Genomic DNA, 15,952 nt, shown 5'->3' on the forward strand with positions numbered 1-15,952 from the left:
TGCACAAACATATAATGAGAGTTTAAAGTTTAAAGCCTCTATATGTGTCGAGTTTTACTTTCGACTTCTTTACTTCTACTTTACATTTTCATCCCAGTCAAGGTGAGGTTTAGGTTAGGTTGTACTGCCACCCAGTGCCAGGATTTGAGATGAAAGCGTATGGGTTTACTTGAAGTCCCCCTCTCTAGCATCAATAAGCAGTATATAAACATTTAATGAATAGTTTATAGCACACTACAGCAGATTTAAGTATTTATTCATGTATGTGTTCACCACTATAACTCCCCCTGTGAGCACCAATAACTGAATTCTGCTGTAAAAACATAATGAATGACAATGTAGTAAAACACATTTGTGATAATATAAAACATGTTTTCATAGGAGAAGTTGTAACTGGTTACAAATGCTGCACATTCATAAATGCTTAATATCCTTATAGCAGCTTACAGCTACATCATATTGTGGTATAAACTGTATGTATACTGCATCTAGGAGGATTTAAAATAAAGTGCGACCTGTTAAGGTTATTATTGATTCATCTTCAGATTATTTTCTTAATTAAACAATCAGTTGTGTGGTTTATAAAATGTAAAAGTATGTGAAATGCCCATCACAATTTCTTAGTTAAATGTGACATTACCACATATCTTTAATTGTCTGAGCAATATTCTAAACCCCAGAGATATTCCATTTATAGTAATAAAATACACACCTAACGTGATTGATTGATTTTCAAAGTAGTTGCCCACTATGTGTCTGTTGATCGACTAACCAATCAATCCAATAATTGTTTATGCTGTAGAGCAATTTGAGAAATAACTGTAAAAACTTCAACTGGGGTCTTGATACAAAACCTTGAGCACCATGACAACCATCTGCTGATAACATAAGACTTCTTTCTCCATATAAGACATTTTGTCGTCACAGTCGAAAAAGCACAGGTGCAGCTAATAAAATGAATGATGGCTGAATTCCATTTAGCTGCTTCAGTTTCTGGCTCTTGGTATTGTACATGCTGGCTCACTGTCAAGACTCACTGGGGCACTTACACAGAACAGAGCCATCGTTAATGTTATTAGTCACACCTGTGCTCCTACTATCACAAGTCAAAATGTCAAACCTATTAACAACTTGAAATCAGACAACATGACAGTAGAAATGCTGTTCTGCCATTACTAGGCACATTGCATGAATTTAATAAAGTGCAAATCATACAAAATGTCCCTTTGCCTTCTTGAGTGACTCTGAACCTGGATTCCGGCTGCTGCAGTGAAAAAGCAGTTGCCACTTTGAACAGTACGGTGTAAGTGTTCATAGACTCAGAGGCAAGGCTACTAATTACAGGCAAAAGCTGTGATCAACAGTGTTAAAATCAAAAGGCATCCATACGAAACGGTACCACTATTCAGTCTTTCTTGACCCACTCAGTTTTTCAAATTTTCAAAGTAGCATGTTGTACCTTCAGTGTGTCAGTTTCCGTTAATACGTCTATGTGTAGATCACACATTCTTGTGCAACTAACTCTAAATATCTAACTCACTTCCTGAAATCTACAGATAATCACAAGGTTACAGCTCTCTCATCTTAAGCTTTTTCTAGAATAACTGCAGCAGATGTTGATTGATGTTGGCCGAGACCCGCTGGAAGACAACGTCGCCTCTCCATCTTCATCACAGAGCAGTTTCTCCCTCTCCTGCTCCCATGTCCACCCTCCTGTGCACCCTGCTGTCTTCTATATCCTCCCACTCATCCTCCATCCCCTCTGCATCCTGCGTTCTGATTGGCTGGTTCAAGCGAAGGAGGCGGTATCTAAGTGGCACCAAGAAGAGGGCAGGGTCGGGCATTGTGTGTGGCCTTCGCGGTGATGTCACTCTCTCCTGTGGGACGCAAGCTCTGACCATCTCCTCCCTCAGGGTGACACGCCTCCTGTGTCTCGCCTCTGGTTGGCTGGGAGAGGCCGGAGGAGGTGGTGACAGAAGCCAGTCTGAGCCCTCCCCTTCATCATCCTCATCCTCATCCTCCTCTTCCTCCCCTTCTTCTTCATCCTTTCCTCTGGGTTCCTCCTCTCCCTCTGCAGCAGACCTGGCGCTCTGCCGTTGCTGGAACAGTTTTAAGCGTGCAGTGTGGAGCTCGTGGCAGAGGGTCGTGGTGGTGACATTTTGGCGTTGCAGCTCACGACTCAGCAGCGTGATCTTGTGGCTGCGGCGTTTCAGTTCGTCCAGGAAACGACGCTCTTCTTCCCTGAGGCTCCTACCGAGCGCTGATGTTCGTGCCCGGCCGGCCCGCAGCTCCCCGCGCACAGCGACCATCATACACTGCTGGTCCTCCAGGAGACGCTCTGCAGCCTCACAGCGTGCTGCCAGCTCTGCTTCCTCCTCTGAGAAACACACATACACACATACAGTAAGGACTGCACCATATATGCACAACACACACAAACAGAGCACAGGGAGGATGATGAGGAGATCACTCTTTGGTCTGTTTCTCTACAGCCCTCATTTCATCTGCTTCATCAGTCCTTCTCATATTACACTTCGTACTCTCTTTTCATAGTGCTTTTCTGTCCTCCTTCATTTGTTTTATCACTTAGTGTAAATGTGTGTTATAAATAAATAATACACATATACATAAAGTAAGTTTACTGCTCTATGATTCAGAGATCACTCTGCACATCTGCTACTTTTGCTACATCTATCTATCTATCTATCTATCTATCTATCTATCTATCTATCTATCTATCTATCTATCTATCTATCTATCCAACTTTTTCTCTCCCAACACTGATGCTGAAAGCTTCTGCCAGTGCTGAGTACCTGCATTACCACTATAGAACTCATTGCTGATCATTTTTATATAAGGTGAAATGATGCTAAGGAAGCTCTGGCACTAAAAACTAACTCCATACGCCGCTGTGACGGGATGAATGCAGCTGATATCAGAATGTGTCATAGCCAGTCGCTTCAAAAAGTCAATATCAGAGTAGGCACTGGTGCATCAATCAGTGCATCCATATTCGTAATGATAAAAACACATATGGAACCTTACACAGCTAAAATATGAGTAAATATGATCAGAAATAATGTTTATTGTCAAGCAAATGACTATAAATATATATTTAAAAAATGTACAACATTCAACAGCTCATCATTGTCCCTGTATTGTCCCGATCCGCCTCTGCACAACCTTTCCTCTCAGTAATGATAATATAAAATTTCAGCATCTCCCACATATCATTTCTCCCCCTGTCAGCAGGGAGTTGTAATATCTTACCTGCTGTGTTTCTGTCAGGAAACCTGGAGTCCAGCTCACAACTTAGCTCTGCAAACAGCAGCAGTGGAAGCACAAGAGGCAGACAGAGGGATAGAGCCAGAGATAAGCCAGGGTGACAGACAGACAAGCAGACAGACAGGTAGTAAAGTGATTAAGAGACACATAAAGAGATGGAGAGCAGCAGGTCACCGGTAGACTGACCATGACAGCGCCTCTTCAGGTGTGTGATCTCCAGTTGCAGACCCGTCAGCATGGCCAGGTGCTCCTGCTTCAGGAAGGCAATGCCTCTCTCCACACTGGCCACCTGCTGCTCCAGCCTCCCAGCATCCATGGCTGAACCCCCACACAACCTGCACACAGATGTTGGTATCTGGATGTATTAGGAATTCCCTGTAGAGCTCTTTACATCACAGTGGTGTCCCAGTTTGAGCCCTGACATACAACAGTGCTTGGATAGTAAGTGTCAATTCCATCAAAATAGAGTGATGAACCATCTGTTAGTCTGTTCAATAGAGGGATAATATTGTATCTAACAACTAAAGACCTAGCTTATGTTACAGTGCTGTCTTTCTGCAACATTTAAGAGGTTTATTGGGTAATTCTCTTGTAAGCTTATTTGCTGAAGCCTACTCTCATATTTCATCTCATTCGTTTGCTTTTTCGCCCATAAAAAGCTTTATGGTTTCTGCACCGTTGGTCAGTAGTGCTCAGTGTCTACCTGTAACTGTACATTCATCACTCTGACCGTGGCCTACCGTGATACTGAAGCGGTATCCTATTCAAAGCGTTTCTCATGGATCCCCGTATCGCACCGAGATCTCCGTCCTTGATGCTGCAGAGATGGAGAAAACAAAAGGCTCGTGCAAAACGTCCAGTCTGCAAACTGACGCTCGTTTCTCTTTAAGCTCCGGGGTGAGACGCTTCACTGTTGCAGCTGAATGGCGTTTCTCTAAGTGTGAACGGATCCTGCTGCAGTCAGTCGAAATAACCTCCTCATAACCTTCTGCTTGTACGTGCAGTACGGTGCCGCTGCTGTATTCACAACAAGCAGCCCGGTATGAGGGGTGATCAGTGCCACGAAGCAGGAGGAGGAGGAGCTTCATGGAAATGATGGTAGGCCACCAGCTGTTGGCAACAAGACAGGGAATAGGATTTTGTCTTTGTAATTTCCTAAAATGATAGTGACTTAAAGTGTAGACACAATGTAGATTTGTTTTCCACCAGTCTTTTGGAAAAGTTTATGCATCATATGAGGCTATTCTTACATATTCAGAGGCAGAAGTGAGCTCTGCTTGGAAAATAGTGCCGATTCGCAGAGTTAAAAATATATTATCATTGTTAGTGTAATTGAGTATTAGCAGTATTGAATGTTGTAGCTGGCTGAGGTGGCACCAGTTTTAAAGTTCCTCTCCAGACATGTTATAAACCAAAAAGACTGCTATGATTAATATTTTGTTTAACATGATTTTCACACATTGAAGAATGAAAATGAAGACGTAGCGCTGCCCAGAGGGCGTATTATAACCTCTTGTCTTGTAAATGCAACGATGGCTGAAGCTCTTGTTTAGCGACTCTCCTAGCAAGAAACTGCGTTTGGCGGCAGAGAAAAGTTACAAATATCCCCTTCAAAGACAGGAGACAATTTAGAGAGGGGATGCATGCGATGAAGACGCAGGGAACTGTAGCAGTTTATCCTCCAGATTCAAATATCATAATACAGTTTGTATGTAGCAGTAAATTAATTAAAGCTGTACATATAGCCTGGGCCATTAATCCCATAATACTGAACATTAGATGGATCATTTATAAGGAAAACTGCAGAAGTTCAGGATGATTTTATTTATCACTGTAAATAATACATAAATAAATAATTTAAAGAACACACAGCAGGAAGTGTTAAACCAGTTTCTTCATTGTTGCCATCTGTTCCCCTGTGAATTGGTTGATGAGGCTCGTTCTCTCTTGGCTGCGCCCCTGTTTCATGCTCATGCTGGGGAGGGGAACAGGCTCACTGTGCACAGAGGCCTCATAGTAAGGACAGACTTTTAGATGAGCAGATATAGGAGGGATGTCGGCCATACGCCAAGAATCCACTGAGGAGAAGAGTCGACTGAACTCCCACACCTGGAGGGAAACAGGAGAAGAGTCAGGAGGAAAGAAAAACATGCATCACAGTTAGCGGTGGACGGACTGGATGATTTAGTATATCTCACAGGTTTGGCCCTCCACTTGGCTCCTCTGTGTGAGTAGGTCTTCCTCTCCCAGCGGAGGGTGACCATCCCTCTCTCCTGCAGCAGAGAGGAGCACACCTGCCTCATGAGCCTGGACACCAGAGCCAGCTGGGACAGGGACAGACTGTCCAGGAAAGTGGCCACGTGGCACAGCACCTCGTACGGCAGCGAGCTCAGAGAGTCCTCCCCTCCTCCTGCCTCACCCCCCCCCTCTCTCTGAGCGGCTTCGAGGGTCGGACGTAAGCTGAAACTCCTCAGCTGCTGACTGTAGTGGGAAAAAAAAAAAAAAGATGATTTGTTCACTAAATTAAATACAAGCACAAGAGCAATATGATATTTTGTAGACCCAACTATAGGAATCGGATCACTGTGAGTTCTGCTCACCTGTAGGAGACGGTGGCCTTATGTGTGGAGGGCTGAAACCTCCTCTGGCTGTAGGTGCATCCCAGATACGCTAGGGGGCATCTCTGCTCGAACCATCCACTTAGACATGTCTGGATGTCACTGTGGACGTTCCTGGAAAGGAGATGATGATTATTACAGTCATTAAACTCACTTCACATGTCTCACAGCTAAGGAAATACATTCATGTTCTTGTGGGGGACAAATGTAAAAGATAGAAACAGGATTTGTTCTTATTTTATATGAACAGCAGCCTATTTATTGTCCCAGTTGACATTTCCAATCAGCTGCATCCTGTTCCTCAGACAAATCAACATGTATTACTGTAATGTTAGCCCTTTGAGATAAGAGAGATAAACTGATGAAATGACACATGTGATAGGAGTAAGGAGATCAGCAGAAGTCACATTCACACCACAAACTCAAACAGGACCACATCAGTACTGTTGACAGACACCTGACGTGTGTGGCGAACTCTCTGCGGTGGAAGGTGTGGCCACAGAGGAAGGAGAACACACAGCTGGCTCTGCTGTGTCTGCTGTTCACACTCTCTGCCTGCAGCTGCAGACGAAGCTTCAGCGGTCTGTCCACCATCACCTCCGCCAGGGTCGTCTTCCTTTTGAACGGAGCCGAGCGGAATGAGTGCGTCTGTGTTCCCACGTCAACATAGAGCCCATCGGCTGCCTTTGACTGGCTGATCTGCATGGAAACCAATTGATCACATGACCTGATTAACTGTAGGTAAAGGCCATACACCCATTTTTGCATGTATTTTCAGTCCTAAATCATTTTAGACACATTCCAGGATGTCACTGTTTTCCATTCATTTCCATGGTGCCTAACAAATTTGCTGTATCAAAACAAATTGTCGCTAGACTTTTAGCACCAAGCGACAAATCCAGTAACTTTTTTTTCCAGTAACCTGAGCTACTTTGCGAGGAAGAGAATTCGAGTATTACTCCTTTAAGGCTTACACATTACTGCTGGTTAACATGTACTTTTAATGGGCCATATTTCAGTCACAGTTTCATACTACATAAATAGTTTGGCTCAGATCTGGCCCAGAGCCATCATAAAATCTGGGCCAAATCTGCACAAGAGACCTGGGCCGGTGTCCACGGGCCAATACCGGTGGTGTGGATCAGATTTTTTGAGTCTTGGAGTCCAGATCCGGAATTGATCTGGACTGGACTGGAGCCAGATCTGGTCCAATTGTGTGCCAGGTCTGGATCCATATCCGAACTGGATCTGACCCAAGCGCTAAAATGCTAACTCATTTCTGAGTTTTAGGACTCACTCCTGCAGCACTCCATACATGTGGTGATATGTGTCCACAAAGTAAAACACCAGACATACACTTTACTAAATTCCACTTTCATCTCCCTCATCTGGTTATGCGTACAGTTTATATAATTTTATTTATACTGTCACAGATATCTGACTGACCTTGTGACCCATGACCTCCTTCTCAGCGTAGCCCAGCAGGGTGGCTGCTGCTTCGTCACTGAACCAGTCGTCTTCTTTGACCCCGAGGTCTGATGTGTCCACGCTGCGAGGCTCGCTCTGAGCCCTCGCTGCCGTGTCATACAGATGAACCCGCCGCCTGTAGTGATAACTGTCAGGGACCTTATAGGACGAAATACATAAGAATATACTACATTAGCATATGAACACAACAGTGGCTGCAATTATCAGAACAAGGCAACTGTCTTGTACCTTGAAAGAGCGCACGGTCTGGACTGGAATAGGCTCCAGGCTGCCATAGACAAAATCTTTGTCCCTTGGCGTGCAGGCCTCGATTTGTCCGAAGGCGATCAGCATGCGCCCATGATGCACAATATACATGTTGTACTCATGTGGGCTGAGCTCCTGCCCCAGGCGCTCCAGCACCCCCTCCTGCCACGGGGCCTGCCCTGTCTTACTTGTGTCTGCTTGATGGCAGTTTTCCTCTTCCCTCTCTGTGTCTTTGACGTCTGCACTTGGTTTTTTCATCCCGCGGTCTTGCCTCTCAGCCTCTTTTGAATCTCTCTCACTCTGGGCCTTCCCCTTTTCCCCAGGATTTGGGTTTTGTTTGGGATTGTCTAGGTTCGCCTGAGCGACGGCACAGCCACCTCTCTCCATGCTGAACATCATCTCAGAAAGGTTGTATGTCTCTGTGCTGAGGACTCGCCGCTGTCCCGCACTGTTCTGTACAGTCTCTTCAACAGTATTCTGATACAAGCTGTTTTCTGCAGGAATGGATGTGTGGGACCCATGGGAGAAAAAGACATTAGATAAACAAATTGCAATATTTCATGTGGTTTGAAAGACTGAAGGTAATGTACATGTGCATATCAAAAGTTTTTTGAATTTTAAAAGTCATCCGTATCTTATTAATCTCACATGATTTAATCCTCAGATTTTTGCAGTTAAAAGCCGAAAGACGTTGGTTTATTAGCAGACATCATTTTGTTAAAGGAAGCATCAGTGTTTTATTGATGATTTGCCATGATTCACCTTTACAGGCATCAATGTTTGTGGCACCATTGACAAACCCTCCCACTGCCGTCTCTTCTTTCTTCTCCTCCTTTATTTCCTCCACCTCTTCCTCCTCCATCAGCTCTGGATAGAGGGGCTTCATTTTCAGGCGGCTGTAAAGGTCTGACTGATCAACCATGGCCATGGCAAAATCCAGAGCCACTTCATCCCGCCCCTCATTTTCCTTCAGCACATTCTCCTGCAGGGTTATGTCACTGTGTGGGTTTGTGTCATCAGTCGGCCAGCGGAGCCACTCCATGGAGCAACACACCACGCTGGCCGGACACACCTGGAGGTGGGCTGCCTGCGAGGAGCGGGGCAGGTGGACCGGGCAGCCGTACCCAGCGTTGAGGCAAGGCACCCTCACGTTAGGGCAGAGCAGCAGGTGATCCTCCTCTTTGCACAGGTGGAAGAGAGCTCCACAGTGCAGGCGGCAGGGGACGACTGCACAGCACACAGAGACCTCCACCCGAGCCCTGCAGCGCCGACTGTAGCAGGAATCACAGTGGACATGCTGCCGCACCTTGGAGGCTCGAGAACGATGACTCTGATTGGATAAGAAAGAGAGGGAGTGAAACTGAGATGAGAGAGTAGTTAAAGAGAAGCATGGGGATAGAAATAGAGCATATTAAACATGGTGCATCAAGGCTGTATGATTAATCCTAATTTTAAAAATGAAAGAAGAATTATATCTGTGACTCACCATATTAACAGCACTTTGAATCAGATGTTTTGTTATCCTGCAAGAAAATTGACATACAGATTTAAACTTTAACCATGAACCAACGTATTTGGCAATTTAAAGTTATTACGGTTCATCCCGAGGGAAACATGAACATCTGTACCACAAATGTAAACCTCATGATGGCGCAAGAGGAAAAGTCAGAGGATCAGTCACTAGACTAACACTTCATGCGACCATGGATTTCTGTCCCAAATTTCACTGCAATCCAGCCAATAAATGTTGTTTCCATACGGACTAGACCAAAGGTCTAAAAGTCACACAACTAATCAGCAGTGAAAAAAGACAGTTATGGGAAGCATTTGCACATTTATGTAAATTCATGCAAAAACAATGTTACTTGGCTCGGAAGCACTCACCTTGTTACTGTGACATGAGCTGATAAGCTCAATGTAAATGGTAAATTGCAGGCCTAGTGTTGTTCAGTTGTGGCACTGTAAATATCTCAATCAAGCAGAAGAAGCAACTGAAATATTTTACTTCTACAGTTTTATTACTTGTTAGAGAAGTTTCACTTCACTGCTTGCAATTTAGATAAACCAAAATAGACACTATCGAAAGACTTCAACACATTCACAACGGGCTCAAACCTTATCCAGACAAAGGTCTTACCAAGGTGCTGCCGCAGACGTGCTCTTTCCTCTCTTGGGTTTTATAACATTGCTTTCAGTCCCTGTGCTCTTTGAACTGGCGGGTTAAAATTAGCCAAGCAGCACCAACAGGTTCAGCAGGAGAAATAACTCCCCTCTCAGCTTCTCTGTCTGCAGAGGATTCAAGCCACAGCCACCAAAGTGTATCAGATGCTTTTTAGCTCTTCATTCTGGGGATGAATTAATGAATCTGTACTCCTGTTTCCAGTACAGTATAAATTATTTAGCTCCTGTGAATGCAATAAAATGCACATTGATTAATTGATTAATCTAAAATCTCCACTAGAGGACAGTGTTTGGATATTAAGTCTGACTCAGCCTCATTTTGCTCTCTGCACAGGTTGAAATCAATTGTCAGCAGCACCACAACATGCATCAGAGGGAAGAAGGTGAGAGAGATCTGCTGATGACCGAGTGGACTGGTAACCCAAACCGTGTTTCTGACCACCTGTGTAAAATTCTGGGTCAGTACTCAGCTCTATTTATAACACACACACACACATAGCAAGGACAGACACTTGGTCTTTAAAGCACAAGACGGAGTCGGTAGACGGAACATGCTTTTCTCCTTCCCAGCTCTTACAGCGGTAGGCCAGAGCCTGTTGTTCCCATTGACTCTAATGCTGCAGAACTTTCCTGGAATCCTGCCACTGTGCAGTTACATGCACTTTGTTTTCAAGCTGATTGTATTATGAGACTTCGAGATTCATTGTTCCCTGTCTGTCTTTGCAGGACAGACGGCTACAGATTAAAGAACAAAACTGGTGCAAGAGGATCTGAAGGATGGTATGGTTTTATTTTTATTAAGTGTAACCTCAACTAGTTTGCCCTTTTTATTTCCCCTTAAGTAGCTTTTAAGGTTAATCATCTCATTCCATGTTGAAGTGAAGTATTCAAACCCAGAACTCTATGTTTTTTATGGCTGAATTGTTGATATCTTAGATGTGTTTTGCACCATTTTATACACTAACTCCACAAATTCAACCTTGAACAATGTCTGGCTGCACAGCACAGTAATAAGTGACCTGTGGGTCAATGGGGTCAAGAGTGCTGCTATTAAATATGACTGACCCTGCGAAATGTGAAAAGTAATATTTGTTATGTTACTATACAGTAAAAAAAATCTGTTCCTTCATTTTCCATTTCGTCTTTGTAAATCCAATCAGAGTCATCGTTCTCGAGCCTCCAAGGTGCGGCAGCATGTCCACTGTGATTCCTGCTACAGTCGGCGCTGCAGGGCTCGGGTGGAGGTCTCTGTGTGCTGTGCAGTCGTCCCCTGCCGCCTGCACTGTGGAGCTCTCTTCCACCTGTGTAAAGAGGAGGATCACCTGCTGCTCTGCCCTAACGTGAGGGTGCCTTGCCTCAACGCTGGGTACGGCTGCCCGGTCCACCTCCCCCGCTCCTCGCAGGCAGCCCACCTCCAGGTGTGTCCGGCCAGCGTGGTGTGTTGCTCCATGGAGTGGAACCGCTGGCCGGCCAACGATGCCCATTCTTATCCAAACACCGAGCTGCATGAAAACCTGCTCACAGAAAGAGAGAAGGGAGGATGTCTGGACCTTGCTATGGCCCTGAAAGACCAGGACCGCCTGTTTCACTCCATTAAGATGAAAAAACTGTTCCCTGAGCTCATCCAGAGTGTGGAGGAGGAGGAGAAAGAAGAAGAGAGGAAGGAAGAGGAGAGGAGGAGGGAGGAGAAGAAGAAGAAAAAGGCTTCCTTGGAGAAAGAGGCGGCAGCAAAGGAAGCCGGTGCTCAGACTTGGCAGTCTTTTAACAAGTTTAACTTCCATATGCTTGATGAAAAAGAAGATGAGGATGAAGATGAGGTTGAGATTGAGATTGAATATGAGCAGGAGATGACTCAAGAGGAGAGAGAGGCTATTGCCACGGCATCACTAGTGAATACTGATCTGTTAGACAACTACAACGCCTGGGAGCGCATGTTCAGTATGGAGATGGGAGGCTGCAGGGAAGCTGGAGGGGAAGCTGTGGCAGGCAGAGGCCAGGACTTGGCTAATGGGACAGGTAAAGGCCTTGGCACTCTGACAGAGGAAGACCCAGCGGACACCTGCGTCGGTGCAGCAGCATCAAACAATTGCAAACAGGCGAGCAGCGCACGTATGGCTCTCTCCTCCTCCTCCTGTGGCACCGGCAAACCGAGGACGAAGAAATTTGTGTATGGATCTGTGGAACCAATGAAGATTATCACTGTGCGTACCTTTAAAATCCCATCCAGCTTCTCTGCCAGGCAGGGCCGCATCCGCAACCCTGGTTTCTACAGGAGAGAGAGTCAAGCTGTGGATACCAGCGACCTGGGGGTGGCGCTAGTAGAGATGCCAGTGTGGGAGGAAATTCAGGTGAGAGAGAGAGAGAGAGATAAATCCTCCTTATAATCTTTTCATCCCATCGCGCTTCTTTTGCTAAAAACATGATTCTTTAAATCTTTGGTCACTTGGTGGCAGCAGAACAAACACGTTATTATCACCTTATATAGTGGTGCAGTCGGTCTTCAAACGTAACCTCTGAAAGATGTGGCTCCTGAATTGGGGCACAGCTTATGAGAAAGGTGAGAATAAACCAAAACAGTAAAGTTACAGGTTCATTTGACCGATGAATATACTGAATATTTACGTTTGATTTGCTCCTCAGGCCTCTCTGCTGTGCTCCCTGGAGAAGGAGCAAAGGGGTCACCTCATCGCAGAGAGTCAGTGCACAGACGGTCTGTTACAAGATGAAGGCACGCAGACCTACAACTTCCTGTCTGCTCCTTTCCGGAGAAACACGTCATTGGCTGATCTGACTGCTGGAAAACCTCTGGAGCTGCACCTTCAGCTGCAGGTGGAGAGCGTCACCAGCCGACACCACAAGGCTAGCTCCACCTTCACCTTCCTCTGTGGACACACCTTCCAGCGCAGAGAATATGGCAAACATTATAAGTGGGGTTTGTTTTTGTTCTGTTTATCTGAATATCCTTAGGAATTTTTTTTTTTAACTTCCTGCCTGCACTGGAGGAAAACAAATCAATTATAGCCCCAAAATATTTAGTTTCTTCATAGATTCAAGTGAGATATAGAACCTGAGGAGTTGTCAAATATCAGTCAAGTTTTGTGTTTAAACTCATCAGGTCAGTCATGAAAATAACATGGACATGAGACCTTCAGAGAAAGTGAAAGTAAAGGGATGAAAATGCTGGTTTTATATTAAATGATTGTATAGTTTTTTTTTGTTATGTCATTTTCTAATGAATTAAAATATGCTATTATATGCAGAAACATTCACAGCGACATACAGATGGGTGTGAATGGATGGTTCGAGCAGAGATGCCCCCTGGCGTACCTGGGCTGCACCTACAGCCAGAGGAAGTTTCAGCCCTCCACGCATGAAGCCAACGTCACCTACAAGTGAGATACAACTTATAGTTTGTCTTTATCATTACTGTATTGTGATTATAGATCTATTTTGTGTTCAAAGTAAAATATCACAAGTAGGAAAAAGGTGTGTGTGTGTGTGTGTGTGTGTGTGAACAAGTTCTGCAAAAAAAAAGAGCAGTTTCATTTTATGTATAATTTGAAGGCAGAAATAATATCTTTTGGTAATACCTACATATTTTATGTCATTAAAGCCAATGCAGTAAATGAGTAAAAACATTAAAGTTGCAGACCATAACAGCAAAGACAGTGAGCTGAAAGATGTTAAAAGGGTTGACCTGAGACCTGAGGGTAGTTTGGGTTTGTAACTACAAGCTTTCACATTACACACGGTCATTTCATCCATTGTTATTATGAAAATGTTTCATTGTGGCAGCTTTAAGTTTCTGCTTAGTGTTTGATAATCTTCAACCTTTATCAAATTAGAGGGGAACTCTGGGGGTTGAGTTAAACACACTGGAATCTCAGTATCATATCGATTTTTTATCCTTTCTTAAAGATTGTCCATTTGTCCAATTGTGAGTCCCATGAAGTGCGGAAAAATCCACTGCACCTTTAAAAACTACAATTTTAACTTTGCTTTCAGTGAGGATCTGGGCTGCTTCAGCCTGCATCCCACCACCCCTGCCTCTCTGGGTGATGCCTCCCAGCCGTCCAGGAGCTCAGTGGACTCCTCCACAACTCAGAGAAGGAAGGGAGGTCGGGCGGGAGGAGGGGAGGACTCTCTGAGCTCGCTGCCATATGAGGTGCTGTGCCACATGGCCACTTTCCTGGACAGTCTGTCCCTGTCCCAGCTGGCTCTGGTGTCCCGGCTCATGAGGCAGGTGTGCTCCTCTCTGCTGCAGGAGAGAGGGATGGTCACCCTCTGCTGGGAGAGGAAGACCTACTCACATGGAGGAGCCAAGTGGAGGGTGAAACAGAGGGTAAGCCAAGAGCCAGTGTGTCACAACAATAAAATTACACTAACTCATTTGAATTAAATTGAGTTAAATAAATTATACTTAGATTATTAATTAAATTTAACAAATTAAATTCACTAAATTTAAATAATTTTGATTAAATTAAATTAAATTTACTCAAATAAACTCAACAAAAAATTTGCTCAGTTTATTACATTTAATATTACGTTAAATTAATTAAATTATACTCACTCAACTAAATCAAATTAAATGAACTAAGTCAAGCAAAAGTTACTCATTTAAATTAAATTAAGTTGAATTAATTATATTAGTTAAATTGATTAAATAAAATTAAATTAACTTAATTATCTAAATTAAATTAAGTTAAATTAATCCCTCTTAATCTCCCTCTGGTCTGTGTCTTTCTGTGACTTCAGGTTTGGCAGTTTAGCACCTTGTTCTCTCCCGTGGACACTTGGTGCTTCCAAGACGTGCCGTCCATATCGGAGCATCTAAAGGTTTGTCCCTTCTATGAGAGGGAGTCCAGAACAGAGAAGATTCACCTGCCACGTATCAGAGAAGAAGTCCAAACCAACACAAGCTGCAAAGGTCCCACTCTAGTTAGTTTGTTCCAGGAGAAGAGGATCATGATGTAGAGTGATTTGCTGCTCTAATCTGTTATTACAAAACAGGTGACCTGCCAGGTTTGGGTGCTACCAGGGATAGCACCTCTGTTTCTCTCCCCATTTATTCCTTGTTGCTGCTGTCCACTTCCATATGAAAATAAGGGAGAAAAATGCCATTAAAAATAATAAAAGTGTGAGTTATGGGGATTAGTATACACTGATGTAACACTAAAACAGGAATTGACTCAGTCTTTAATCTTAGCCACATAATGAAGTAGAAAACAGAATCAGTTATTTTTGACCTGGAGAAATGCAGTGCTGCCTCCCTCTAGTGGCTCTTACTGGTATTGTGTGTATTAGTGAGAAAGTCTGCTCTGAGCAGTCTGTAAAACAGCACAGTGTTCATGGTAGAGATGAGACTCAGGCCCGCCGTCCCCATCATCAGGATGTAGCGAGGTATATGTTCACTATGACCTGCCAGCCAGCGGGCCATCCAACCCAGCGTACAGACACGAAACACCAGGAACCTGACGGCAAGACAGATAATCAGTGTGAAAACCTGAGCAAACAAAACACTCAAAGCATTTTGATAAAACACACTTTTACAACAAACAAGCTCAAGATAAACTAAAGCAGTCAAACTAGACTTTGACACAGATTCCCTCCACAAGACCGGGCCACAAGGTGGAGGATGGACAACCTGTCATAGGTGATGTTCTACTTCAGTGGTGCAAATTTCTGACCTATTTGTGATTAATAAAACTACATAGACCCACATGATGTAGAGTAGACCTGGGGCATTAGGGGTCTCTGGGGGTCTGGGGCGGATGTTGCCCACTTTGCCCTGTTGATAATTCAGCTTGGATTGTAGAAGACAGACACGTCTAACTGTCAAACGGTCACAAACTTGACTGCTTATTGACGAACATGAGCTTGTTTGGTTGCGCTGTGATCAGAACCACCAGCTGCTCCTCTGTTGTATTTCTGACGAAGTAGCTGCTCAGAGAGTGTTTGTTGAATTATTAAACTGTACTTTCCTGTTACCATGGTAACCATATGTGTCACCAAATCATCCAGGAATGAAGCCTTGAGATGTATTTCTTTAAAAACACTATTGAATATCATTATAATGAACATCCTGTGGATGAGCCAGCAGCATATTAAAGCAGGTTGAAATGAGATGAATAGTC

At 44.1% G+C, this 15,952-nt stretch overlaps 3 protein-coding genes across 6 annotated transcripts; 1 reads left to right on the plus strand and 2 right to left on the minus strand.

The window, feature by feature from the left end:
- Positions 1-1,159: 1,159 nt before the first annotated feature.
- LOC130182812 (coiled-coil domain-containing protein 92-like) lies at positions 1,160-4,341 on the minus strand. Of its 2 annotated transcripts, XM_056397966.1 has the most exons (4): positions 4,026-4,341; positions 3,472-3,620; positions 3,271-3,318; positions 1,160-2,377 (listed from the first exon to the last, which is right to left on the minus strand). In XM_056397966.1, the coding sequence occupies exons 2-4, from the start codon at positions 3,599-3,601 to the stop codon at positions 1,671-1,673; spliced, it is 885 nt and encodes a 294-aa protein (XP_056253941.1). In that variant the 5' UTR covers positions 3,602-3,620; positions 4,026-4,341; the 3' UTR covers positions 1,160-1,670. The 2 variants fall into 2 exon arrangements, with proteins under 2 accessions (XP_056253941.1, XP_056253943.1); XM_056397968.1 differs by lacking the exon at positions 3,271-3,318 and having other exon boundaries at positions 4,026-4,340.
- A 749-nt stretch (positions 4,342-5,090) lies between these two features.
- LOC130182811 (F-box only protein 40-like) lies at positions 5,091-9,903 on the minus strand. Of its 2 annotated transcripts, none has more exons than XM_056397964.1 (9): positions 9,775-9,903; positions 9,124-9,160; positions 8,400-8,967; positions 7,620-8,131; positions 7,350-7,529; positions 6,361-6,602; positions 5,886-6,017; positions 5,484-5,766; positions 5,091-5,394 (listed from the first exon to the last, which is right to left on the minus strand). In XM_056397964.1, exons 2-9 carry the CDS (start codon positions 9,124-9,126, stop codon positions 5,167-5,169), a joined length of 2,148 nt encoding a protein of 715 aa, XP_056253939.1. In that variant the 5' UTR covers positions 9,127-9,160; positions 9,775-9,903; the 3' UTR covers positions 5,091-5,166. The 2 variants fall into 2 exon arrangements, with proteins under 2 accessions (XP_056253939.1, XP_056253940.1); XM_056397965.1 differs by lacking the exon at positions 9,775-9,903 and adding an exon at positions 9,522-9,741.
- Positions 9,904-10,150: 247 nt separating this feature from the next.
- Positions 10,151-15,806, plus strand: LOC130182810 (F-box only protein 40-like). Of its 2 annotated transcripts, none has more exons than XM_056397962.1 (7): positions 10,151-10,276; positions 10,545-10,598; positions 10,979-12,166; positions 12,459-12,745; positions 13,079-13,210; positions 13,824-14,160; positions 14,574-15,806. In XM_056397962.1, exons 2-7 carry the CDS (start codon positions 10,596-10,598, stop codon positions 14,790-14,792), a joined length of 2,166 nt encoding a protein of 721 aa, XP_056253937.1. In that variant the 5' UTR covers positions 10,151-10,276; positions 10,545-10,595; the 3' UTR covers positions 14,793-15,806. The 2 variants fall into 2 exon arrangements, with proteins under 2 accessions (XP_056253937.1, XP_056253938.1); XM_056397963.1 differs by lacking the exon at positions 10,151-10,276 and adding an exon at positions 10,336-10,399.
- The last annotated feature ends 146 nt before the right edge of the window (positions 15,807-15,952 follow it).

The sequence above is a fragment of the Seriola aureovittata genome, chromosome 15, assembly GCF_021018895.1.
Source record: "Seriola aureovittata isolate HTS-2021-v1 ecotype China chromosome 15, ASM2101889v1, whole genome shotgun sequence".
Taxonomy (NCBI): Eukaryota; Metazoa; Chordata; class Actinopteri; order Carangiformes; family Carangidae; genus Seriola; species Seriola aureovittata.